This window comes from Maniola hyperantus, chromosome 20, assembly GCF_902806685.2.
Source record: "Maniola hyperantus chromosome 20, iAphHyp1.2, whole genome shotgun sequence".
Taxonomy (NCBI): Eukaryota; Metazoa; Arthropoda; class Insecta; order Lepidoptera; family Nymphalidae; genus Maniola; species Maniola hyperantus.
Genome location: NC_048555.1, coordinates 10,070,124 through 10,097,871, shown reverse-complemented (window position 1 = coordinate 10,097,871; position 27,748 = coordinate 10,070,124). Strand labels below are relative to the sequence as shown.

The 27,748-nt window shown below is 38.2% G+C and overlaps 5 protein-coding genes across 8 annotated transcripts in view; 2 read left to right on the top strand and 3 right to left on the bottom strand.

Annotated features, from left to right (window-relative positions):
• BicD (protein bicaudal D) overlaps positions 1-686 on the bottom strand; it is a 28,358-nt gene extending 27,672 nt beyond the window's left edge. For both annotated transcript variants that reach the window (XR_011237933.1, XM_034979521.2), the window contains exon 1: positions 333-686. Coding sequence is in view for 1 of the 2 variants with exons in the window: in XM_034979521.2 (XP_034835412.1) it covers positions 333-545 (213 nt within the window). In the remaining variant the exon portion in view is untranslated. The remainder of the gene's footprint in view (positions 1-332) is intronic.
• The window catches only part of LOC117991896 (PX domain-containing protein kinase-like protein), a 129,433-nt gene that overhangs the window by 42,321 nt on the left and 59,364 nt on the right, over positions 1-27,748 (bottom strand). The gene's annotated exons all lie outside the window — the stretch shown is intronic.
• The window catches only part of Rich (Guanine nucleotide exchange factor subunit Rich), a 36,438-nt gene continuing 16,324 nt past the window's right edge, over positions 7,635-27,748 (bottom strand). For all 3 annotated transcript variants that reach the window (XM_069505572.1, XM_034979518.2, XM_069505573.1), the window contains 13 exons: positions 18,227-18,467; positions 17,952-18,061; positions 17,544-17,771; positions 16,530-16,673; positions 15,593-15,707; positions 15,223-15,347; positions 14,231-14,385; positions 13,029-13,306; positions 12,452-12,572; positions 11,652-11,825; positions 11,265-11,453; positions 10,034-10,223; positions 7,635-9,427 (listed from right to left, as the gene is read on the bottom strand). In XM_069505572.1, coding sequence (XP_069361673.1) covers positions 9,302-9,427; positions 10,034-10,223; positions 11,265-11,453; positions 11,652-11,825; positions 12,452-12,572; positions 13,029-13,306; positions 14,231-14,385; positions 15,223-15,347; positions 15,593-15,707; positions 16,530-16,673; positions 17,544-17,771; positions 17,952-18,061; positions 18,227-18,467 — 2,196 coding nt within the window. In that variant the 3' untranslated portion in view covers positions 7,635-9,301. The remainder of the gene's footprint in view (positions 9,428-10,033; positions 10,224-11,264; positions 11,454-11,651; positions 11,826-12,451; positions 12,573-13,028; positions 13,307-14,230; positions 14,386-15,222; positions 15,348-15,592; positions 15,708-16,529; positions 16,674-17,543; positions 17,772-17,951; positions 18,062-18,226; positions 18,468-27,748) is intronic.
• Positions 20,772-22,559, top strand: LOC117991899 (cuticle protein-like). The gene is made up of 4 exons (XM_034979536.2): positions 20,772-21,067; positions 21,274-21,366; positions 21,449-21,545; positions 21,626-22,559. Exons 1-4 carry the CDS (start codon positions 21,050-21,052, stop codon positions 22,378-22,380), a joined length of 963 nt encoding a protein of 320 aa, XP_034835427.1. The 5' UTR covers positions 20,772-21,049; the 3' UTR covers positions 22,381-22,559.
• On the top strand, positions 24,459-26,366 carry LOC138403772 (uncharacterized). Its single transcript, XM_069505590.1, has 3 exons — positions 24,459-24,575; positions 25,020-25,085; positions 25,669-26,366. The coding sequence occupies exons 1-3, from the start codon at positions 24,546-24,548 to the stop codon at positions 26,206-26,208; spliced, it is 636 nt and encodes a 211-aa protein (XP_069361691.1). The 5' UTR covers positions 24,459-24,545; the 3' UTR covers positions 26,209-26,366.

Here is a 27,748-nt window from a genome sequence, read left to right as displayed (position 1 = left end):
AGAAACAGAATGCCCACTTTGTTTTTGCTAGATACAAGAGCATTGCAAACCAGTGATAGATTTGTTTCATTATTCCAAAAACATTCCTAAAGTTTACTTTAAAAAGATGTTTATTCTTATTAAAAATGCTTCTTAAAAATTTACAATCAAAGTCAATATAGCCTAGGTATCAAATGTTAACATACATGAAACAAATGTTCATTAATTTTTGAAAGTAGCTCATCACATGAATATCAGATGCTAAAAATTAAATTTTAAGTTACCGTTTGCACGTTAATGTACCCATTAAGGCATGAAAAAGTGAAAATATTACGGAATGTAGGCCATCTAACCTCCTGCGTTATATCCAGCTCGTGCTTCGTGTTCTCGTACAGGCTCTCCAGCTCATCGCATCGCAGCTGCAGGGAGCTCTTCTCCTCTAGCAGCACCAGACCCAGCTGCGCCGACTGGATCTTTTCGCTGCTCGCCTGGTCGAGTTCCCTACTCAACCTCTCGATCTCCGCCTTCAGCTCGGAGATCGAAACGCTTTCCGCCGTAGCTGCCATCCTGTGACAGTTACACGGCTTTCGGCTTAAATCTTCATAAACAAAGTAAATAATCTCAGAAAAACAACACTAAAACGTGTAAAATCAATGTTTCTACATTCTCTCAACAAAGTAAAACCCAAAACCGAAAACGTTTTGACAGTTCCTTCTCAACCTCAAACGTCAGCCACCATCAGTTTTGTAATTTTTAATTCTCTTGACAGCTGACAGCTTCCTACTCTGGATACTTGTCTTTTGGTCTCGTAACGATAAATCGATAACGTAGACGGAGTAAAAAATCTAGACAAAGGAACGTTTGCTTTCTCATTCACTCAAAGACGCAGCTAACCTGTTTTATCGTGTAACCGTTTTTTTCAAGGAATACAACTTTAGTTACAAAACAAACGTTGAGAATTGGTGGCGTCATTGTAACTATTTCTCATCAGTTATTTACTTGTTTTCACATAAAAAGCGTTTAATACAAATATTGTTGAGCGGTTTATGCAAATAGACTACTAAACAATGGTAATTGTCGTGTTATTCATCGTTAAGTTGTGCTATCGCAATCTCACACGCGGTTACACAGTACTTTAGTCTAGCTTTTTTAATCAGTCTACGATCGATAAATAGTGTAACCATAGACTATACGGTATAACGTTAAAGATTTTAATCTTGAAGATATTTGGAAAAAAATTATGGAGAGCCGTATAACCATCGTATAACTACTTACTGAATAGGTACTGAAACCAAAACTGTAATTTTATCATTTTTGTCACCAAATTAGAGCAACAGGTCGTGCCGCCAAAATAAAGAGGTGTAGTCCTGTTGTCCCCGTTATCGATATCCCCGTTAACGGGGACATCGGGATTTGAATTAAATTATTAAAAACTTATCCCGTTGTCCCCGTTGTCGTTTCTGTTTAACGGGGACAACAGTATTTCAATAAAATTATTGAAAATCTATCCCGTTGTCCCCGTTCTCTATTCCCCTTCAACGGGGACTGCGGTAAATGAATAAAATTGTTTCGCAATCGCGCAAAAAACATCGCGCGGTTTTAAATTATAAATTGCACGTATTGCCCTTTTTTGTAATACGAATTTTTTTCAAATATCTGCTGCTTTACCCCATAGCAAGATTCCATAAGACTGTGGAATTGACTCTCGGATACTGTTAACGGGGGCAGAGTACGGAAACAACGGAAAGAGTTTTTAACAATTTTGTTCATTTACCGCAGTCCCCGTTGAAGGGGAATTGATAACGGGGACAACGGGATAAGTTTTTAATAATTTTATTCAAATCCTGATGTCCCCGTTAAACGGAAATGACAACGGGGACAACGGGATAAGTTTTTAATAATTTTATTCAAATCCCGATGTCCTCGTTAACGGGGATACGGCTAACGGGGACAACGGGACTACATGAATAAAGATATCAAGGCGCATGCCTTGACTCTACAGAATGTGCCTTCCTCGGACAGAGAACCTATAGAAATGCATTTTCCCTGATTTTCCTAATTGGGAATCGAACCCAAGAACAAGAATCCTTTATTTGGAAGTTCTGTGAGAAAAAGGGTCAAAAAATGAAATGTGCATAAAAAGTTAATTTATTTATTAACATCAATTGACTATTTTAATTTACAATCGTTTTTACACAAATATCCGTTGAATTATAGGGATTAGTTAGGTACAATAATTTTAATTTTATAGTTTTCCCTTGACAGTCGTAGTTTTATTACAAACATTTTTTCTATTGAACTTAAGGTAGGTAGGTAGTTGTTTTATATTTGACTTGATCAAAATAATATCTGTAAAATATCTAACAAGCATCATAATATATTTGTCGCTCTCAAGTCTCAGCCCCACTTGTCACACTTGTGACTTTAGAGGGTTTTTCCCCCATTGTGTTGCATAGAAGTGACACAATGAGGAAAAAATCCGAAGTGAAGTGTGACTCAATGGGAACTACCGTAGAGTAGCCGGCAGGAAATATTGTACCTCGACCTTTAGAAAGGGATTTAGGAAACTAATTCTGTTGTACACAATCTCGAACTTGAATTTTTTTCCTATATTTTGGAAAAGTTCACAATATATTGCAAATAATAAAACATCTGACTGACGCTAGTGATCAACGAATGTTGCGTATGTAGGCCACTCGGTGTCAATGCTGCGTCATAGGCGGGGCATTAGCCCGAGTTTTGCGCGCTATACATTGCATTTGAAAGATACTAAATCACAAACTAAAAATGAGGCAAATGCTTATTGGTATTGGATTGTGTTTAGGTAGTATAACGATAACGCTAAGTTTTTGCTAGCGTTCTGGTTACACCCTGTATATACTTGTCATTTTAGTTTAGAGATTGTGTACCTACAACAGAATTAACCGCAATAATTCCGTAGTCTTTCTTCGCCATGAAATGAATAGATTAGCTAAACAAATTTTATTAGCACCTGTAACATATCATCACGAGCATGACGGTTCGAAGTTCATATACCTAGTATTCACAACTTTAATTGACATCACGAAGAAATAATAATCTATAGTACGTGACAGGTCGAGATGACAATCAAAGTATGAGGCGGCGGGACGCCCCGTACACCCGCACGTCACCCGCGCATCCCGCACCGGGTTAGCGCGGGGGCTGTGCGGGTGTGCGTAGTGTCCCCACCACGATTGCCATTTCGACCTGTCCCGTACTATACTTATTGTTATAAGTGGGTATTTGACTCCAATTTTTTTATTAATTTATTATAAACTAGAATAAAAATAATGACGTAAACTGAAAAAGCTAATTAAATCTATCAAATAACAAAAATGTTATAAGCATTTAAATATTTCTGATTAGACAGAGATAGCGATACAGCAGTTTGCCGTCACACCTACTAATGCCATAGTAGCTTCGTGCGGTTTCATACAAATTTTCGTTTTACGAGAAAGGGATCGAAGACCCTACCACTCCAAAATTAAAATGCCTGTAACTTTGTAAATCTTTGTTGGATTTAAAAAAAAAATTTAAGCGTACGTCATTATTTACAATAAAGTAATAATATTTATCAAATTCAAAAGTAGGCAAATACCCAAGTCTACACAGACGGTCTGCACTCGGGACTGCAATATGGATGCAGTTTTATTACAGTTGATATAATTGCATCTCAACTGTCCGTCGACTGTACAGTTCATATGCGGATTCACAATGTTGTGCCTATGAAAATAGCACCCTGTACCCCCCCCCCCCCCCGTTCCCACTTGTCGTTTGTTACTTGACGTTCAAGTGGCAGTACGTTTTGACACAAAATCTGTTTCCGACAAGTGTGAATAGCTTCATATAAAATGTTCTGCCACTGGAACATCCGATTTAAATCCGGGCCTGACAGACAATAATTGGGAACGGGGGGTTACTGTACTTTTGTAGTCTGGTAGCAGACCGTCTGTCTAGACCCTATGGTTTTACAATATTTTTTTTGTTACAAAATTAGTGCTAAGCAGATAATGAAACCTGCGTATGGAATGTGGCGATTTTGTACTAAAATAAAATATTCGTTATAAAATTGAAAACCAAGTTTGGTTAGAAGGAAATTTTATTCTTAGCTTACTAAAATTGCACAAATCGCAGGTTCGATCTAGGAAAAAGACGCCCGCGATGCGCTGTTCTTGGTTGTTAGTTTATAGTAAAAACGTTAATATCTTTTAAAATGATTGATTTCAGAAAAATTAAAATGCGCTTTTCCATTCAATGTTTTTGACAGAATGGATTGGTGTGATTGTGACGTCACACGACCAAGCGACGATGTATACTATTAATATTCTAGTCAAGACATTAAGAAGCTAAATAATTCCATTCATAAGAAACCGCGCGCGGCCTTTAATTCACTGAAAGTAGGTGTTAAACACGTCATTACCACATCGCGCCATGTCAAAAACTACAACGTATTATTAAAAACGTGTAAAAAGTTCTGACTTCTGTAATTCTGTAATTCTGTATTTCAGTATTCATTTCAATGTAATATTTTAACATACATGTCCTCCATTATTGAAGTGTTATGAGTATATAATGAAGATAAATCGATTGTACTTGTGTGCCACGTAAGTTTCATAACGAAGGTGACAGGTCTTAAATGTTGTTCCATTCTTTTCGGTTTAGAATATTGTGAAAAAGGTGGCAATATATTTAGAGCTGTCAATTTAGAGACTAGACAATCGAATTAGCGACATTTATACTATTAACTGTTTTAATAAGAACATACTTATAAGATCAGCTATGGTCGAGCACTTAGCTATAAAAAGTTTCACTCATTAAATACTCTAATTAATCTTAATTATGGTAAAAAATGTATTACAAATATTAGTGTACTTTATGTTTTTATTTTTCAGATCTTCACTCGAACACTTACAACTTATAAATAATTAAATGATTACAATTAAATATTAATAGAATAAGTTACAATTAATTAATTATAATTCGGCATAAATAATATTATTTAATTTAATAATTGAAAAAATAGCTGTTTGATTTAATGCTATAAAAACTATTACATAGATCGTTAATAAAACAGATAAGTAGCTTAATATATACTAATTTAATATCTAAGTTGCTACTATAACAATATAATATGGTCACAATATGATTATAAAAATGATTTTGTACTAAATTATTTTCAGTATTATTTATAGCACGATTTCAACATAAAGTAAGTTAGTTAGCTAAGAAAATCTTTAAATTTGGTATTAATCTATCCTTGAGTAATTTTTTGCGTAACTCAAACTCCCCGGTATTTATCTATTACTAAAGTTAGTGTTAAATTTTAGTAGACTCAAAAGGGCTTGAACCCAGAGCCGTAAAGCCAATTTGAGAATAGCGCCCCTAGCGGACAAATTAAAAAGTTCTTGTTTATCAGATTTTTTGACAGAAAAAGTTCAGAATAACAGTACAAGGGTTTCGTTTCCTCAAAATTGATACTCAAGGATCTAGAACTTGGCACCAAGAATGGCGAGAACAGTTAGTTTCGGTGAGTAAAAGGGTATCATCATTGCCGGTCCACTACTGAGACGGGTTTCCTCTCGGGAGAATGAGAAGGGTTTAGGCCATAGTCTGCCACGCTGCTGGCCCAGTGCGGATTAGAGTCATGTATGGCTCGTGTATAAAGAAACGAATCGAAAATGGTGACGCTAGTCATTTCCTCTCACTTACCGCCCTGCCACGCAGCAGAGAGGTTTTGATTTTTCATTCATCCCTTGAGACATAAAATTAAAAATTAAATGTTTTGAGCTCAGGAAACATCACAACGTATATTTCTTTTTAAGAAAAAAAATTGATTTGGGCTCAGTAGTAAAGCGTCCTCCGATTAAAATTTCTTATAGGTATTTCTTTTTAATTATGTAGTTACCAATTACTTATTATCTATGCGTAGCGCGCACGTTGCCACAGTTTCAACATCCATTGCGTAAATGCTCTATGAGCGTACAAAATCAACAGAAGCGGTATTGTACGCGCGGCGAGAGTTTGGCTTTGACCGTTATTGCGCAGAAATCAGAAATTGGGTATCAACGGGCAATTAGTGGGGTGCGGGGCGGGTGTGTAGGCGCACGCGGTGCTCTGATTGGCGCTCCACTGCTCCAGTCGTTCCCTGCCTCTGTTTGTACAATCACGTTCACAAGTGAATTGCTATTCTCGTTAATTGTTTATTATATAAGAATCTGAATAGCACTGCTGCTAAGACTTTTTTTTAATGTTAACTTTTGTATTTAATAATTATTTTAAGTTTTCTTTTGTTTGTATGTACCAATTTTACGTGTATCTTGGAATAAATAATTTTATTAAAAAACAATTATTTAGAATTTTCATCGCTGTCTCTGTAAACTTTAAAAGGAAATAAACATTTTATATAAGTAAAATAACTATCAATAGTTTTAATAAATGAAGAAGTTTATCTATTTCGTATTATTTTCTAGCATTATTACCACTGTACATGAATTTTGACCCACTCAAATATCCAACCTGGTACATAAAAAAGGAAAAGTATTGTGTGCGTGACAGTACCCATGCGCAGTAATCCCCTCCACCCGAAGGTCAAAGCCAAACTCTCGCCGCGCGATCTGTAACATAAGTCTTCTTACAAACCAAAATCAGCCTTAACTGCCTATAAAGTGGCTGCTTTGTCACCATTTCAATATTAGAAAAACAACTTCGTTGCAAAATGTCTTTTGGCAAATATTATCACGTATGATCTTATTTTTCTGTAACTGACTTAAACAGTCTCTTTTAAATCTAAAAGACTTGTTTATCTTTTTGAAAGAGTCGATATTTAAATTAGCACGTGCACTTGTTGTCATCGGGCTAAAGTTCTGCTCATTTTTATGCAGACTCGATAGAGGAAAAAAATGTGTAAAATGTGTAAATAAAAAAATATTTCCAAAATCCAATGATCAATGATATTATGGTCCAGAATAAAAACTTAAAATTGTGAGTAAACAGAAAATCGAGTCATTTCACTATTTTAGTAACTAGGTTCATTATTAATATTGTTATGTAGGTCTATGGACGAAAAATTACAGTAACTATGAACTCTTCCTAAACGTTAAGTATTATTTGCTATTAATTAAAACTTTATAAAGTTGTAGGTATTAAAAAAGACAGCAAGCTTCCATAGGTATAAACATTATTTCGAGACTTTCGAGTTTTTCTAGTTCGTGAAAAATATTAACAAAGATAAAACATCATTTAACTAACCTGAGCGCAGACTGCCTACTTTTTAGTCGTAGCCAATAGAGAATCGAATATGGTAACTGTAGATATACCGTTTCACTGAGACGGTTCGTGGGGCAGCCGCGGATTACGAGAGGGTGCCAGTGGACGTAAAATTCAAGGAATTCGACGTCGTTGTCACCTCACACAACCTGTCAACCCCACGAGCCGTCTCAGTCAAGCGGTACACTTCTTGTTACTCTTATAATTGTAAGAAAGTTTTTAGTACAGTTCGGTGCAATCTTTTAGGGATTTATGCCAATAAATGGCGGGCGCGGGCCGTGGGCACGTACGTAAAATCATGAACATTTTATATGAAGCAGTTTATGCTTGTGTGTGTGCCCACGGCCCGCGCCCGCCATATTGTACTGGCATAAATCATTCCGTAGGCGGCTGTGATCAACCGCATAGCTCTAGTTGCAATAACATATTTTGCGTCACTGCTACACACCACTAATTTCATCACCGTCTTTTCGTACTATACCTATCTGCGCGAACCCCCTCTCGCAGTTCACTTCTCAGCCGTCGAAACGATTGAATCGAACTATACTACGAATAAGCCATAAAAATTATTACCAGTTATTTTAAATTACTATTATTATGTCTAATGTAATTGGATCTTTGAAAATTGATATTATAATATCGGCCGGGAAGACAAACGTTTTTTATTATTTATCTACTTAAATATCTACTTTTACCTACAAATGAGATATTACAGAAGTATTTAGTTATTAGTATTAACTTTAATATAAACTTTATTAATCAGCACTAGAAATGTATGTAGATATACCTACGTGAGTACCGATTAATCTAATTATAGCGCCATTTCAAACTACAGACAAAAATGATAATAAGTATACGCGAAATATTTTTATTCAAATTAAGTCGTATTCATTGGTAGATCTTTTAGTCTGTAGTCTGCGGTAGCTTTTTAATACATAACACAATTATTATTTTGTAATCTAAATAATTAATAAATAGTTATGAGGGTTAAAAATTGATTAGTAATAATAATCACTATTTCATAATAAATCATATAAATTGAATTGTATAAAGAAATTGAACTAACAAAATAGAAGACTAGACATACTGACAAACGTAAGTAGAAATTATGATTATATAAATAAAGTTGTTATTAAAAGCAATAGTAAATAATACAATCCTACACCAGACACCAGTATTAAAGCATTAATTTATAATATTTTAATAATTATCATTTTATCGGTATAATAACCCAATAACCTACTTTTAAAAATTTTCATCATAATTTCACAACAGTTTAAAATCCATAAGAATTACAAATACAGGTCTATGTTCACCACATGGTTAATAGATAAACACTCTAAACCGAAACCACAGCCTAAAACATACTTCTTAATCAGTCAGACGACGCCACCAAGATGTCTGTACCGTATCCGCGGAAACAACTTAGTATAGCGCTCTCTCTGTTACGTAATCACATAAAAAAGATAACAGCAAAAATCTCAGTGGGCGCTAAACATTTTGAGGAACCATTCAAAAGCACTTGTACAAAATTTATTTGAATAATTTTTCCCAAGTCCCATGAATACAATGACAAGCGCAGCTACCTCGCGTTCGCTAGTCACTGCCGGTGGTAGGGTTGGAGAGACACAACGCTATAGGGTAGAGTGAGATAGATATGTTAAGGCGGGAACTAATATGCCTATCTCATAATATTATTTAAGCATCTAGTAAGGTGCAGTCAAATTAATTAAAAATATATTTATTTGCAGTGGAATAGTTATTCAAGCGCACTTACGCTGCACTATGCGACGCAGCAGTCATATTTGCCGCGCGTCGCTCAAGTGTGCTTTGCTCCATACACATTTATATAAACTATATTTGACATGCCGCATCGCGTCGCTCAACGCAGCGTAACTGCGTTTGGACCTTAAAGCAGACTAGTCCGCAAACATCAATGGCGTCGTCTTACTGTACGTATTTACACTGTGCCGCCCAAACTTATAAATAGCTTGGTTATTTTTAATTAATCGTGTTTTTCAATTTTATAAAAAGCCTACATTATGGCACAGTTAGACGTGGTTTCTTCTCGGGACGGTAAGGAAGGTCTGACGGGTAAGACTTCTGATTGAACTTCGGGCATTGTTATAGGAGAATCCTTTCTCACCGATTGTTTCGATACCTGTGGTAAAAAAATGATTTCATTCAAAATATTTTAAAACTAGATGATGCCCGCGACTTCATTCTGGTAAATGTTGGTTTTTTGAAAATCCCGTGGGAAATCTTTCATTATCCGGAATAAAAGTAGCTTATCCGGGATGCAAGCTGTCTGTAATTTGTATTAAAATAGGCAACGACTTTTTCAGTATAGAATAAGGTCAATCCGTTGCACCGTTGCGACGTGATTGAAGGACAAACCAATAAACCAATAAACTAACATACTAACAAACAAACACACTTTCGCATTTATAATAAGGGTACTGATAATAAAAATTAACAAAATAAATTCGCTTCCAACTTAGCCTAAATCCTGATTTACCACAAGGTTGAGACAGGCAAGGGCTAACTTGCCATCGAAAAAATAATATAAAAGTAATATTTAAGCAATTCAAGAATGAGGCCCGGTATCCCACCTAAGCGGAGCGGAGAGGAGATGCGTACAGTTAACCAATCCGATTTTTAAAAAATGACGTGATAATTTTTTCACGTCATCTATTTTGAATCTGATTGGTCGATTGAATGCATCTCCTATCCTCTCCGCTTAGGTGAATACCGGGCCTTAAGTTACCTCTTGAGCCTTTTGCGGTGGAGGCAACCTCGGTTCCTGCGGGGTTTGCTTGGGTTCCGTGAGCGAGCTGGTACTGGCCGTGCGCGCTCTGGCCGTTGCCATGGACACGCGGCGCTCTCGAGCGTTTATTATCGAAGTCAGGAACGGTATCTGGTTGCTGATCGCTAGCATGAATGGCTTGTAACCGAGGCTGGAAGTAAACGCTACTACAGTACGCGGCCGAAAGTGATGAACATCAGCTTTTAGAATGACATTTCATCTTTGTAGAGCGTTGTCTCTGTCACTCATATCCATATGACGCATTGTCAGACTTAACAACCGAGACAGTGCTCTACAAATCTTCTGTCTTCTTCTAAAGATCGATGTTCACGACTTTTGGGCGCGTACTGTACTTTAGTTTATTGTAACAAAGTTGCAATATTAAAATACGGGCTCTGTTAGTTTAGGGGCCCGCATTATATGAAAGTTACAGCCCGTTCCCACTTGTCATCTGTCGGGTTCGGATTTTAATCGGATGTTCCAGTGGCAGAATATTTTATATGAAGCTATTCACACTTGTCTGAAACCGATTTTGTGTCAAAATGTTCTGCACTGGAACATGCGATTAAAATCCGACCCGACAGCTGAGAAGTGGGAACGGGGTGTTATTTGTAGCCAACTTTTTTTTGCTGATCAATAAATATTAATTTTATTTCATATTCTCAGCTCTATAACATAGAGAGTGTAAGTAGAATAGTGGTAAAAACGAAGACAGGTGATAAAGCTGATAATTACTGATAAGATACCACAAAATAAAACCGCAAAAACAAATTAAAAACCCGTTTTTTTTAAAGTTCGCAATGTATTGCAAATAAAACATCTGACTAACGCTACCGGTCAACGAACGTTGCGTGGCGCGGGGACAATGCGAGCAGTGCATTGACCCCGAGTTTTGCATGCTACATTGTGGGTTTGAAAAATAGCTTATAGCGTTCTAATTATACTCTGCATAATTTTTAGCCTACAGCACTCGTGGATAATGTAGCTGAAATCATGTCATTAAGATATTAGATACATAAGTAATTAGATAATTAAGAAATTGAATCATTAAGTTATTAAATCATGTCATTAAGTGATTAGATGTATTAAGTAATTAGATATACTTAGGTAAGTAATCAGGCAAGTCGTATCTCTGTCAGGTATCCCAATCAGCTGTGGGAAGTATTTATGAGTGTGAAAGGGATAGGCTTACCATTCAACGTCCGTCCAAGCGTGTAGATCAATTAAAGCGGTGCGAAGTCTCCGCGCGGCTTGCAAGCTGACGTCAGGTCCGCGCGCGGCGTTCGCGCATCTCAACACCGCCAAGGCATCTCGTAATACCACCGCTACAACCAATGCCCATTCTACGCAGCTTGCTTCCGTCATCAGTTGTAAATAGTATCTGAGAAGGAAAACGTTGTAAATTTTTTGATCCTTCGAACCGGATCAGCTTAATTTTTTTTATTGTATGGCGCCTAGGCAACAACCAATAGCGGACGGACGCGCGCTATAATTGGCTGAGATATTTTCGCCCCATTTAAAAATAAGATTTCTGCGCAGGTACAGGTGTAATAGCGGCCTTACAGTGCTAGTACTATACCTGAGCTGCACATGCGCAGTATGGTCTCCCCTCTCGGCCTGGTGATGGTGCAGGCGCTCCATGAGAGCAGCATATCTCCGCTCTTCGCCCGCGTCCGCGCCGGTATCGCCTTCCGTCAAAGCCCCTCCCCACGCGACTCCACCGCCCTCTGCTACACTTCCTTCACCGACCGAACTGGAAATATTCACATAGTTATATACGAAGGTCAATCAAGAGACAAAATGTTATGCTATGCAAAAATGTACAGAATATTAAATTATTTTCTGTGGCATAATCGCAATCTTCTAAATATATCTGCAGAACTACAGCCAAATCAGAGTTCAAACAATCATACTCACTTTTCAATTTTTTATACCAGACGTGACTAATCTACCCACTATAATTATTAGAAAATGGGATTATTCAAGAGGCAAACCAACAAATTTTTGAAAAGCCGGTAACGCAATGGCGGTTCCTCTGGTGCTGCAAATGTTCATGAGCGGCCGTAAACACTTAACATCAGGTGTTCTGATGGTGGTGCCTGCTCGTTTGCTCGCTATTTTTATTTTAAAAAAGACGATTTAAAAAAATCACGTCGATCCGGTGCTTCTTTATGGCGGAACGATAAATCAAGAAACAAACACAGAAGTCAAGATCCTATAGAAGGTGGATAACATTTTATCAAACATACAAACTACTTGACTTGAATTTGCTCAGACTTATCAAGTCTAAGCAGCAAAGTCAAAGTACGCTCTATAAATCTCAGCCTAAGACCAGAGTCTCTCAGACTTTACAGATAAAGCGAAACTTTTATATTTTACCTCATCGGTGCCGGGGAGAGTGGCGCCCCCGCTGCTAAGGGTAAGACGGCTCGAAGCGACAGCGAAACGTAGCCGCTGTCCCCACATTGACTGTCCAATTCCGTGTTGCCAGTATATGGCGCTGATGAAAACGGTATATTAGCAATCACGAATTTTTAAAGCCGATTTTTTCGGCAACCTTTTTTTAGTCAATCAGATTTTTTTTAGTCTGAAAAATTTTGCCTAGGATGTTAATTATTGTGTTTTGTTTAAAAGTCATTCTAATTCAATTATTTTATTATTTCTTTCTAATCATAAAACATGGAAATAGCCAACATACTTATCGAGATATCGGGTTTCCTCGATGCGTATGAACTATGAACGCATCGCAGCATTAGAATAACGTTACAAGCGCGTTCGTGCGCATCAGACAATCCGGTACACTATATTCGCCGCGTTCATACGTACCATGAAACCTAGTTTTAGGGTGAACTTATTACATAACAAAAAAGCAACAAAGGCACAAAAAATCCTTTAGAAGAAAAAGTCCTTTAAGTTCACAAACAATTTGTACTCCGATTAGAAGGTACATACTAACCAGGTACAACACTACTCTTCCTTTGCGCATGTTGCTCCTCAGTCAACGCAGGATACGGCCAGATGAAGTCTTCATGCAGCCTCTTCAAACACAACACAGCATTGTCAACCCTAGCCGCACGTTCCCTTTCCCCCGCCAGCCACGCCACTAGATGCAGGTCCAAGGCTGCGGCTAATCGACCCAGGGCTACCAACCGCGCGGTAGATAGGAGAAGACGCGCGTGTCTTTGTATCATCATGTCTATGAAGAATTCTTCTGCTGTGCCGTTGTATGATTCTCTGTATTAACAAATCGATGTCTGTTAGAATTTTTTGAGGGGTTGAAATAGTAGTATGCAGTATCTGATTTGCTAGTAAGATAAATTGCTTGATTGCCTCTGCCAAAATGGGATCTTGAAAAGCCTCGCCTATAATTGGAATATTCTTTGTACGGAAGGGAAAAAAGTTGAAGCCATTTTATGCTATTGTATATTGTATGATTCCCTGTATCAATACTTATAATTAACAATAAAGTAAATGTTTGTTTCCCCCTTCTTCTCTTTTTGTTTCTGGGGTACCATTCTAGAACTTTTATGGTCCATTTTTCTATGTTATCTCTTATCAGAAGGGGGAGACAATTTAAAAGGTGGGAGGATGACATAAGAAACTTGGTTGGTGGTATGTGGACAAGGTTAGCCAGAAATAGAACCATTTGGAAAAGTTTAGAGGAGGCCTATGTCGATGGACACGCAGAACATAAAATAAAATAAAAAACAACAAAAAATGTTAATGTAAATAATCCTTAATGCAATAATTTTTAAGTATTCAATGCATTATTTACCTAGTAATAAGAAAAACCTGTAAATACTTAACACTGCAATAAAGGCTCTTTTTATTTTATTTTTTTATTTTTTAAATGTTTGTTCGATCCCGGGCACGCTAAATTTTCGAAGTTATGTGTGTTTTACGAAATTAAATATCACGTGAAGAGAAACATCATGAGGAAGCCTGTAGTTCATAATGATCTCAAAGGAGCCGGCGATGGGTTGATCATGATGAAGTGTTTGTAAGAAATTTTGAATGTTTTTATATAGTAGTATTAATTATGCAGCATTTGATCAGCTAGTTCTTCTAGATAAATTCTTTTAACCGCTTCTGCTAAAAGGGGGGAATCCTGAAAAGCCTCGCCTAAATGATATGTAGTTGGAAGAAAACCAAACAAACCTATCACTCCTCGCAGGCACGGACTTTTTTCTCTTGACAGCGGCAGTAGCAGCGGCCGTTCGGCGCGGTGCGGGCGCGGGCGCGGCACCGGAGGGAGGGGAGGGCTCCCGCGGCGCCGCCGTTGTGCTGAAGCTGCGGCCGCGCCCGCCGGCCAACTATGCGCAGATAGAATAAGCAGTGGCGTGCACAGTGTTCGAAGCCAGGGTAGGCATTGGTTAGGTAGGCTGTTTACATGCAGTTCATAATGAAAAATATGCATTGAGCTATTACAACTGGGGTAAGCTGTGCATTTATGACCTGCACGCCACTGAGAATAAGTATAGGTCGGAAGTTGAAACTGCGCATTTAGGTCGATACATGTTTTGCGTCGTATTAGTTTTAGGGTTCCGTACCTCAAAAGGAAAAACGGAACCCTTATAGGATCATTTTGTTGTCTGTCTGTCTGTCAAGAAACCTACAGGGTACTTCCCGTTGACCTAGAATCATGAAATTTGGCAGGTAGGTAGGTCTTACAGCAGACATTCGGGGAAAAATCTGAAAACCGCGAATTTGCGGTTACATCACACAAAAAATAATAATTTGTGGTCATGAACTAAATATTAGTTATTTTCAATTTTCGAAGTAAGATAACTATATCAAGTGGCGTATCATGTGAAAGGTCTTCCCCTGTGCATTCTAAAAAAGGTTTTTATTTATTTTTATGCATCATAGTTTTTGAATTATCGTGCAAAATGGCGAAAAAATACGACTGTAGTACGGAACCCTCGTTGCGCGAGCCTGACTCGCACTTTGCTGGTTTTTTAGTACTTAAGCGATTAAGACCGACAACCAAATCAGAAACTAGCTGATTCCCGCAACTGAATCCGCGTGGATTTAGGGTTTTAAAAATGCCGTGGGAACTCTTTGGTTTGTCACCTTTTCCTGTTATACATTCAGATTTCAGATAAACTCTAGCAACAAAACAGGTAGCTCAAATTTGAATAGCTACATACCTGCATACTCCCGAGTATAACCGACAAATCTTCGGCATTCGGACTGACGGTTTGCGACTGCACAACTTGGCCATACTTCTGTTGAACGTTCACCGAATTTCTGGGAGAGTCCACGTCGTTTGGATCTATAACAAATTGAAAACATCCCTCAAAACAAAGTTAAACAATTATTACTTTACAATTACAGTGCAACAAGGCTCTCTTGGCACTTAAATGACATTGACAGGGGGGCGCTGTTGGAGAACAAAGGCTTAGAGTATTTAATATCTCTATGGAATATTCAAACAAGAACAAAGAGTACACTTGACGGCGACGTTAGTTCGGATTTTCGCCACGCAACACAGCGCATAGTGTGGCTTCCCCAACTTACCAATGGCCCTTAGAAAGCGTACGAGATCTCTGGCTAGGTCCCAGCGTTCCTGTTGCAGTGCTGTGTCTAACAACTGCGTAGCGAGCTGCCTGCTAACTGTAGAACTTTCCAGATTCTACACCAAAAAACACGAAAATACATCAAATCGTACATTTAATGTTTTGAATAAGTTATTTTATTGTATGTTAAAGGGAATAAAAGTAGGGGGTTTGCTCTTGAATTTATGCATAAAATGCTAAAAGTCTTTTACTTTGTACTACATCAACGACATTTTGTGTTGAGTAAAATTATTTAAGTACTAGCTGATGCCCGCGACTTCGTACGCGTGGTTTTAGGTTTTAAAAATCTTGTGGGAACTCTTAAATTTTCCGGGATAAAAAGTAGCCTATGTCCTTCCCCGGGTTGCAAGCTACCTCTGTACCAAATTTCGTCAAAATCGGTTGAACGGTTGAGCCGTGAAAAGCTAGCAGACAGACAGACAGACAGACACACTTTCGCATTTATAATATTAGTATGGATTAGCAGTTAAGTTTACTAAAATGGTATTTATTTTACAGGCCAAAACACAACAAGAATTATTTCTCTTCTGCATAGTTAGTTTTGATTGAAAATAATATACTATACCTTAGTTAGCTGCAAAAAGTTAAATAGTAAGAAACAAACAAAACATATTACTACTGTATCTAAGTATAAAACGAAAAGGTGACTGACTGACTGACCTATCAACGCACAGCTCAAACTACTGGAAGGATCAGGCTGAAATTTGGCATGCAGATAGCTGTTATATAACGTAGGCGTCCGCTAAGAAAGGATTTTTGAAACTTCAACTAACAAAGGGGGTAAAATAAGGGTTTGAAATTTGTGTTTGAAAGTTCACGCGGACGAAGTCGCGAGCATAAGCTAATTTTTACATAAAACAGAAGATAGAGTTTATTACCTGTAGAATGATAAGATAAGATGCTGCGGTGTCGAGCATCTTTCGCTGTAAGCATTCTTGAAACAATTCTTTAGGCTTCCCGGCCGCGGAGAACAGGTACGCCCATAGAGCTATCTCGGTTTTACGCGCACATTGGACTACCGTCTGGAAAACAACGTTTTAAAAGATATGGCGATACGCAACAAACTTTTGAAATAACACTTCTTTGTCAAGTACATACAAAATATGAGTTTAATGTTCAAAAGATAAATAAAATTCGCTAGTTCGAACCAAGGAATAATATGAAGCTGCGATTCGATAGTATCATCAGAAGTAGAGCGCATGCTAAACAATATACTACTTCCCACTTCCCAAATGTTTTTATTTTATTTTTCTTGCAAGATAGGCTTGCGCTTGGCGACAATCATGCGTTATCAGCAAAGATTAGGGCCTATCTGGCGAAAGAAGTTGCAGTGTGGCAGGCTCTCTGTTACGTAATCCCATACAAATGATAAAGACATAATCTCAGTGGGCGCTAACCGTTTTGAGTCACCAACAAATCTTTTTCTGATTGAGTTTCGAATGATTTTTGAAAACATGTTTGTCGACTCAAAATTGGTTGGTAACTCAAAATGGTTAACACCTACTGAGATTTTTGGCTCTATCATTTGTAAAGGATTACTTAACAGAGAGAGCGCTATACTAATTTCTTTCCGCCGATAGGCTGGAGCGCACTCGCCTCGAATACCGTCAAGGAAACTGTGAATAGCCATCTTCTCTAACGGGCGCGATACGGTTCGTATTAGAAACGCTGAAAGTCCACCTTTATACGTCCCGCAAATTGCTAATGCGCGTTGCTGCCATTTTAGTGGCGTCAGCCCTAGACTGAAGTTTCGAGCTGATGGTATATTTTTATTTCGGCTGACGTCAAAATGACGTCATTTCATCATTCATCATCGTCATTAATGAGACATGGTTCCAGCGCAATAGCAATTTGAGGGACTTATATTTCAATCGTACAAATAATACACTCACCTTCAAATAAACAGGAAACTCATGTACAAACTCGATCACACTCGGTAATTGAGCGTCTGGTATGGGCTCTTTGCTCGTCGCCTCTTCTTCCAAAACCTCATGCAACAGCAGTTCTAAAGAATGCGGGAAGTATGGCAGCTGGGAACAGGATCGCGCAATTTCCCACGCGTGGTATCCAAGATTGCGGCGTAGTAATTGACGCAGTATTTGGTGTAGGTATACTTGGCTCTGAAGATAAAATAACTTGAGCTAAAACACTGGAACGCTTGCATACATATTACATTTTTAGACTATCATACGGTTTATAGCATGATGTGGTACACATCTTGTTATTATATCTGATAATGGCACTAAGTTTTAAGTTAAGATTTTATTTATGAATCATAATATTATAATCACAAAACTTACCGTCCTATTTATGACGCAAAATGGAAGCGAAAACACTGAATTTGAATCTGATGCATAAAGAGTTGTGTCGTTCTCCACTCCAAGTAGGATTGCATCATCGAAGAGAATTGCTGCAAATGGAAAACTACCTATTTAGGTTTCCAGTTTAGTACGTAGTACAATATATTCGATTCGAAGTCGATTAAAAATGTCATTCTACATGAAATGAATGATTTTTAAACGATTTCTGACGATTTTCTTTATAAATTTCCTTATGCTATCATATTTACACTTACTTAGTGGATATATATCAAGATGGAAGGGAAGCATGATCCGTTTCGCCATGAAGGTGTGTCGCGAAGGATCGGTCCGACGAGTCGCCTCCCGCGGTATCAGGGGTAACCACACTCGAGCGCCCAAAGCCCCGCACCACAGCCATAACGCTCGAGACAGCTGTGTCTGTGTGCCGTTGCCGCTGCCTGACCAGACGCTTTCCACGCATGATGCAAGGACTGTGGCTGGTAGACAGCTGTAGGCCTGGAATGAATAACAAACAAAATAAGGCTTTATCTCAAGTTTCAAGGGAAAAGGAAACTGATTGATCTATCAAAGAACAGCTGCGCGATTGCGGGAGAATGACAGCTACAATGTCACGATCGTAATCCCTTCTGATTGATTGACGCTCGCTCACTATTGGCTACAATGCATTGTGGCAACAAGAATCGCAAAAATTCAGCCAATCAGAACAATTGAGATTGATGCCGGTTTTACGAAATCGCCCTACAAGTCAAACTACTGGACAGATCGAGTTGTTTGGCATGCAGATTCTAATGTTATTATGACGTAGACATCCGCTAAGAAAGGATTTTTGACAATTCAACCTCTAAGGGCGTAAAATAGGTGCTTGAAATTTGTGTGGTCCACACGGACGAAGTCACGGGCATAAGCTAGTTTGGTAATAAAAATAAATCACTGTCTTATAGATGAATCATTTCTCAGCAAATCATATTAGGTATTTTAACCTATTCCTGGAGCTGTAATTTACAACCTCAATTTTCTCTTCAAAGTAAATCATTAGTCTTATTGCAAAATGCTATATGTATCCGGCTAACAGTAACAATCTTGTAGGTGATTAAAGAAAATACTACAATTTAATTTGTTCTAATAGCGACGGACGACGGCCTATAACTAGTTGGTTGCATTTAGCTTGAACTGATCAATTTTAAGTCGAATATGTATATTGCCGTATAGCCTAGTGGTTAAGATGTCCGCCTCCTATCCCGGGTACGCACCTCTACCTTTTCGGAGTTATGTGCTTTTTAAGCTATTAACACTTGCTTTAATCACTTGTTTTAAGGTGGAAGACACGGTCTGCCCGCGAAATTCAAATTTAATTTGGTTTTTCGCAATTTGTAAACTAATACGACAAAGTAGGCTTATGGCAATCAAATTGAGCCCCTAGCAGTATCATCTTTACAAGCTTTTATAAAAATCTTTACTTGAAAGTGTCAAGTTTAAGAAATTTGTCAAAATAATGAGTTTGACTTGAGCTACTCACAAATTAGTGTGAGTCAATTCGTGTCAAGTCACAAGTCAATTCGTGCTCGCTTGTATCGTAATTGAAGGACAAACAAACAAACACATTTTCGCATTTATAATATGGGTAGTGATGCGACCCTGTGATATGCCGCAAAGTCGCACTATGTTGCTCTGGCGTAAATAAAGCTTTATTCTGGTTTGCGCCGTGTAATCTAGCAATAATTAGATAATTTGAAACACAGTAAGGTACAAAATAACATGACAAGACGAACAAAAAAAGAACAAATTAATTTTAGTTACAATTTACTGGTATTTTGTAGTTTTTCGTATAAAATTGCGATACAAAGCAGACAAAATAAGTTTCGCCAATCGGATTCAAGTGCAAAGGATGTTAGTATAATACGTTCGTAATTATATAAACCACATATAATACGCAGTCGTGATTACCCTTGCGTCCGTCGCGTGTTAATACTTGATTTAATGTTCTGCACGGCGATCCGCGTCCTACTCGGCGCGCACGCTATGCGTAGACGTAATTAGAGCAAGACGTCACAAAATTCACTAACTAATATACCAACTTATCTATTGCATCAGATTCGTTACGCCTCATTGAACTTTCTTATTTGTTATTCATATGTTAACTTGTTAAAAATGTTGGCATCTGAAATTGATACGACATTCAGGAAGTCTATTGCAATTAGCTCTGACTGACCGTCACTCTCACTATTGGCTGAAATGCATTGTTGCAGAAAGAATATGTTAAATTGAGCCAATCACAAAATTAATATTGTAGCAATAGGTAATTGATGCAGATTTTCCTCAATCGACCAGCAGGTTCCGATAAATAGATTTTATTTGAGGTTTAATTATTTAATGATGAATAAATTAATCTACTTCAAAACAAATATAATTACAGTACACGGCGGAAAGTACATCGACCTTTAGAAGGTGATATCAGATTTGTAGAGCGTCGTCCCTGTCGTTGAGACCGACAAAGCGTCATATTATAGCTATCAGTGACAACGCTCTACAAAGCCGTTATGTACATCGGCCTACATTACTTTCGGCCGCGTACTGTACTAAAGTAAACGAGTAGTAATGTTGATGGGCGTGCTAGCTGATCTGGCTGGCTTCGCTCAAGTGGGATTTCAAAAAATCCTTTCTATATTCCTCTACCCTACGTCTGGGTCTACAATATAAAGACAACATAATATATCTACCAAATATACAAAAATCTCAAGATTCTACCCCAGCAGTTTGATCCACGTTGATGTCACTCAGATAAGTGGGTACAGATTAGATACAAAGTTTGACGGAGTCGCGAACATAAATTCGTACGCATTACTTATTCGGTTTTCACCGACTGAAGGTTCTACGAAAATGAGGAAGCCTGTTAGGCAGTGTTGTAAGGCACTGGTATTCGATACCTATTACAGACGCCGGTGGTCGCGTGAAACACCTAAACATCCGCTCAACAGGATCCGAAGGCCTCATACAAACCTATATATTGGCTGAGGAGCTCATTATAATTCAGTACGTTTTTGACACCCAGTGGCCAGCAGGGTCCCCTAACAAAAAATATGAAGTGCCTTACCGCGGTTCGTGTAAACATTTTTTAAAGAAAAACAATAGTGTAAATCCTCTATTACTCAAAAAAAATGCAGTGTTATTTTAAATCCCTTGACATTAGTTTTTGGACTTGTCAATTAAGTTTAGGATTTGAGAAGCCTAATTAGCACAAGTGCTTATAAAGAACTATGGATGGATAGATTCGTGGATGACGTCATAATGTGATTTGTTTCAGATAACATGTCTCCTTGCGCTGTCGGCGTCTTCCAAAGGTGACGGATTATACGGCAACCAATATGCACCAGGCTACGCGTCTGTAGATTACTATGTAACTACCAATCTATTTCATATTCTTAGGCTAATTTTTAAGGAAGACCAAATGTTAACTGAATTATACTTAATGATTGCAGGCCTATCCCAGTTACGCTTTCCAATACGCCGTTCGGGACCCTCACACAGGTGACAATAAAGCTCAGTGGGAGAAACGTGACGGAGATGTCGTTACAGGTTGGTACTTACTGTATCATCCAACAAGTATCAAAATCGTTTCAATCAAGTATCAAGACTAACTACGTTTTTGTACACAGGTGCATATTCGCTAGTGGAGCCTGATGGCAGTTTACGTGTAGTGGAGTACAGAGCTGACGACAAAAGCGGTTTCAACGCTGTGGTTAAGCGTATCGGACCTAACCTACACCCGGTATCGGCACCAATATACAAGGCCCCCCTCCCAGTTATAGGTTACAAATCTGAAATACCCATTTCAGTCGGACCTGTTGCCGGACTAGAGAAGCTTGCTAGTGCCCCACTACTAAATGGGGGGTACGCTGGTGGTCTAGCATCGTCTTACTCCTCACTTTACAAAGTGCCAACTCCTACAATCATAAAAGAGGTTCTACCTGCGCCAATCATCAAGGAGCCAATAATTTCTCTTCCAATAATAAAGGAGCCTATTGTCCCGTACCCGATTTTAAAGGAACCGTACCTCCCAATCTATAAGCAACCAATAATAAAAGAACCTTACCTTCCAATCTATAAGCAACCAATAATAAAAGAACCTTACCTTCCAATCTACAAACAACCGATAATAAAGGAACCCTACCTTCCATTCTATAAACAACCAATTTATAACCCCGCTTCAATCCTGAAGGAAGAGATATATCCCGAACCTTATCCGATATATCCGTCGTATTCTGCTATAAAGGGTCCCCTTTTACCTTCCTCTCCTTTATACGGAGGTTATGATCTAAATCTCTTAGGAAAAGGACTATTAGGAGATAAAGGATTGGGACTTTACGACTACAAAAAATATGGCGGTTCCGGTTCCGGTTACGTCCGTTAGAACAAAAAAAAACCTTGTCAAAATTTAAAAAATATCTAAAAATCCCTAAACATGTTGAGGCTACAAAGTTTTATTTATGGGTGATATTCGGAGGGCAATTACAGCGTGTAAATAAATGAATTTATTATTGTTATGTTTATTTATGGCATTAGTTAGTAAAACATTGTATAGGCACTAATAAAGCAGTCGCCACTGTGTGGTAATTGAAAATTGTTTTATTGAAAATCTGACATCATTTTTAATTCGAACCGCTAGGATAGAGAACGCCCTTCCAGCATCAGTTTTTCCCCTCAATTTTAATATGGGTAGGTACCTGCAAGTCAAAAGTGAATAGGCATCTTCTAGGCAAGCGCACTCCATCTTAGGCTGCATCATAACTTGCCAGAAGGACTGATTGCAGCCAAGCGCTAGTCTATACAATAAAAATATTTTCAAAATCTATAGAATCGAATTGTCTACGCATTTTCGGTACTACCTATAGTGAATTTGTCTGAAGAGAGATCAAGGTATGAACATTTCCAAAGAACTTAATGAGATATACACAAGTTAATGAGCCAAACAGTATTGATAGATCATTTATAGTAGTTCACTACTTAAACCCGCACAATCCACCACTCCACTAATTGCAGTATTAGGAAATGGATAGATAAAGTGGCTGAGTTGCGAAACTTGTGTTTGCGATCGTTGTCATTGGCTGAATTTAGGGTTATTTTGTTCCAACTGCGTTATTTAAGAAGAGTATTACGAAACTAAACGAAAGAATTACGATTATTGGATTGATTTCAACTAGGGCCTTGACTGCGATCTCACCTGGTGGTAAAATGAGGATGCAGCCTAAGATGGAAACGGACTAACAAGGATATGTTTATCCCGAATCGTACTACTTTATCGTACCGGGACGCTAAATAGCTTGGCAGTGCCAGTACGGCTTTACCAGTGGAATTACTAATTAGTCACAACCGAAGCCTACCATTCGATCAAACCTGTAAAAAATGACCAGATGTATAAAATAAGGTCAGAACAGAACCCTATAAACAAAACCCAGCCGGGAAACGAACCCAAGACATATAAGGTCACAGCGCTCATAATCATCATGTTCATTTCGATCCATCACCGGCTCACTACCAAGCGCGAGTCTTCACGATTTATCACGATTCAAATAATTTACTCAAAACTAGCTGATACCCGCGACTTCGTCCGCGTGGATTTACTTCGTCCGCGTGGATTTACGTTTTTCAAAATGCCGCGGGAACTCTTTGATTTTCCGGGATAAAAAGTAGCCTATGTGTTAATCCAGGGTATAATCTATTTTCAGCCAAACCCGCCCAGTAGTTTTTGCGTGAAGGAGTAACAAACATACACACACACCTTCGCCTTTATTTTATTTATTTTATTTTTATTTAACAGGAAAACTTACAGCTAATATGAAAAAATGAATAGGTAAAAACAGTTTATAATATTAGTGTGATAGTGTGAAGTGTGATAGGTAATAAATTACTCTTTTTGATGGTCGGTTGTTGGGTTTGTACGATATAGTGGTGATAATTATTACGCGAACTCAAAACTAAAGCTACGAGGGTGCCAAACGCGCCCAGGTCTAAGCAGAGCCATACTCAATATCCATAGTCAATAGCGCTCACCATCTATAGTCCGCGACAGGTTGAAATGGCAATAGGCGTATGAGGCGGGGGCACGCCCCGCACACCCGTACATCCCCCACGCTCGCCCGCACTGGGTTAGCACGAGGGCTGTGCGGGTGTGCGTAGCGTCCCCTCCCCGATTGCGATCTCGACCTGTCGCATACTATACAAGTGAAATCTTCAGAGATGGTAGTTTGATATCAATGGATTACGCACTGTAAATATTTACGTTACGGATTGAAGTTTATCACGCTCCGTATATCTCAATCAAAGAAATGAAACATGAGGTTCAATCATGACTTACTATCAATTAAAAATTACATAAATACAAATGTAACACTATGTAACAAAAGCGTTAGAATTTTTTTCGCGTTTAAGATGAATATGTAAGATGTAACAACTCGTATGCTAACTGGCGAATCGGGTTTTTCAAGTGATGATGTATTGCGCTGTAGTGGAGTCTTCGTATAAGAAGTAGAACATTTATAATCATTCAATCATTGCACATTTTCTACTCCGGCGAAGATGACCGCAACAATGAATCACATTCTATCGGTAAATATTCGTCTTCTAAATATATAAAAGGAAAAGGTAACTGACTGACTGACTGATCTATCAACGCACAGCTCAAACTACTGGATGGATCGAGCTGAAATTTGGCATGCAGATAGCTATTATGACGTAGACATCCGCTAAGAAATGATTTTTGAAAATTCAACCCCTAAGGGGGTGAAATAGGGGTATGATATGAAATTTGTGTGGTCCACGCGGACGAAGTCGCGAGCATAAGCTAGTCCTAAATAAATACGCCTGGGTACTAATTTGGCAGTACACAAATATCTAAACTAAATGTAGCTCCTGTTATCGTTTTCACAACGTTTCTCGCGGAAAGAGATTCGCGCACTTTTAGCCCTGTCAGTTTAGTCTAGTTTAAAAATGTCCGTACAGGCGGATAATAACACAAACTATTCTAAATTATACTAAATTATTCTTTTCCAGATCCTCTACTTTCTGACGTTATCAGCAGCAATATCAGGGAAGGCTATAAACAATGATGTTGCAGATGTAAGTTGTAAAAATGTACACGAAATAAAATTATAGTTGAGCCATTATGAGCGTGCGAGCTGAGTCATAAATCATTACGATCATAGGGTTATGAGGATGCCGCAGAACTCGTTATCGATAAAGGGATACCATTCGGTAGCTGTTAGCTAATTTTGTGTTGATTCCTTTTGCTCTTTACAACCTGTTATCGACTATCGACAAATCCTTTTTTTACTGTTACACACAACAGCAGAGCATCAAGTTCTAGCTCCATAAGGCCTGAACGTGCGAGCGAGAGGTCTGATAAAAATCACTACCCATATTATAAATGTGTTCGTTTGTTGGGTTGTCTTTCAATCACGTCGCAATGGCGCAACGGATCGACGTGAATTTTTGTATGGGTAGTTAAAGACCTGGAGAGTGACATAGGCTACTTTTATCCCGGAAAATCAAAGAGCTCCCACGTTATATTTAAATCTGAATCTACGCGAACGAAGTCACAGGCATCAGCTAGTAATTTATAATCCAGTTCGCACGTTCGTAATGGCCCAACTATGGCCGTCAGTAATGATTATAATGCTACATAATTTTTTCTTTTTGCCAGGACTACCAACGTTACGCCTACAACCAAGCAATCGATTCTTATTCTGGAGACAAAGCGCAATTTGGATATAGAGAAGACCAGCTGAATGGAGCCTATAGCCCCCTAGCGAACGACGGAAATTTACGTGTAGTGGAGTACGCGACGGACGATTTTAGCAACGGATTCAACGCAATTGTACAGAAATTGGCAGCAAGTTTAGCGCAATCTTCGCCTCTTTTTGGACCCTTACCCCTTCCTTTGCCTCCAGTTAACCCTGCAATAGACCCATTGCATTATGGGTTCGGACCAACGACCGCTACGTTACCTGTAGGGGAAATAGAACTACCGAATGTTACAGTAAGAGGTCGCAGTATACCTTGGGACCCTAAGTCACGAACGTTCGGTGGTTGGAAACCTCTCGATGGACCGGTACGCAAAGCACCGCTAGCGACAATTGTGACCAGGAAGTATGTGAATGGACAACTCTATAAAGTCAGGACGAAGCCAATCTCCTTAGCTGGCAAAACCATCATTATCAAGAGAAGACCTGATTTAGATTAAGAAGAAGATGCCATACCTTTAGATGTTAAATTTAGGTTATCGAATTCTCTAGTCTCTATTGTAAATAATCTGTTTGTGTAGAATGTGAATAATTATTTATAAGTGTTATTTTGTTGCTATTTTTTTAAATAATAGTGACAAAAAAAACGATGAATAACGTGTTTCTTTTACACCATCCAAAAAGTTGAGATAACATACTTAGTAAAGAACAAAATATATAATTAGCAATTTCTAAAATGGCCATTTAACACAAATTAATACAATTTTCGCTTCAGTATACAGGTTGTGACCAGAATGCTGGCAAAAACGAAGACGGTGATAGTGCTGATAATTACTGATTTGATATCACGAAAAAAACGCGAAAAAAAACCTATTAATTTGTAAAAGTTTACGATATATTCCAAATAAAACTTCTGACTGACGTTAGTGGTCAACGAACTTTGCGTAAGTAAGCCACTCGGAGTCATGGGATAGGAATATAATATTTTGCTTAAATATTTCTCTAAGAAATATGGAATTTTATTTTTGTAAGTTGCGTAGGGTAGGTATAGTACGTGACAAGTCGAGATGGCAATCGAGGTAAGAGGCGGGGGCACGCCCCACACACCTGCACGTCACCCACGCTTTCGCGCGTTAGCGCGCAGGGACCCTGTTTATTTTTAACCGTATTTGATGATTATTTTGATTATAAAAATATATTTTGGTGACAAGAGAGAGATACGAGCATGACTTTGTTATATATAAAGAAGTCGGTTAATAACTAGCTTATACCCGCGACTTCGTCCGCGTGAACTACACGAATTTCAAACCCCTATTTTACCACCTTAGGGGTTGTATTTTCACAAATCCTTTCTTAGCGGATATCCGATGCGGATCGTAATAGTTATCTGCATGCCAAATTTCAGCATGATCCGTCTAGTAGTTTGAGCTGTATGTTGATAGATCAGTCAGTCAGTCAGTCGGTCACCTTTTCCTTTTATATATTTAGATTATTTCTAACCGACTCCCAAAAAGAAGAAAGTGAGGAAATTCTCAATTCGGTGCGTAGTTTTGTAACATTTATCTCATCTCTTGTCATAGGTGATAGGACGTTTGGTTTTAATATCTGGAATCAGCAGAAGGCAGACGCCTACGAAATTGTTCAAAGAATTCTGCGGCGGAAATTAACTGTTTATTGTTTAAAAAATTTTACAAAAAAAATAAAAACCGACTTCGTTACATAAACACTAAAAATCGAAAAATAATTTAATTTATTACCGAATATTTTATGTATACAAGAGTTAATATAGTTCCATAATAATACTTTTTGGTACCGGTGCCAATTAGCTTTAGCTGCGCAAATCTTCGTATTTTTATGGGACTCCACAATGGCACCTCATTGGCACCGACCCCAAAAAATATTATTATGGAACTATATTAACTCTTGTATACATAAAATATTCGGTAATAAATTAAATTATTTTTCGATTTTTAGTGTTTATGTAACGAAGTCGGTTTTTATTTTTTTTGTAAAATTTTTTATTTCACAATTTTTAGTGGC

Coding starts and splice junctions, on each gene's coding strand:
- LOC138403772 (XM_069505590.1), top strand. CDS start 24,546: ATGACCGCAACAATGAATCACATTCTATCG. Junction 24,576..25,019: donor CAATGAATCACATTCTATCG/GTAAATATTCGT, acceptor ATTCTTTTCCAG/ATCCTCTACTTTCTGACGTT. Junction 25,086..25,668: donor TAAACAATGATGTTGCAGAT/GTAAGTTGTAAA, acceptor TCTTTTTGCCAG/GACTACCAACGTTACGCCTA.
- LOC117991899 (XM_034979536.2), top strand. Junction 21,367..21,448: donor ACGCGTCTGTAGATTACTAT/GTAACTACCAAT, acceptor TAATGATTGCAG/GCCTATCCCAGTTACGCTTT. Junction 21,546..21,625: donor TGACGGAGATGTCGTTACAG/GTTGGTACTTAC, acceptor TTTTGTACACAG/GTGCATATTCGCTAGTGGAG.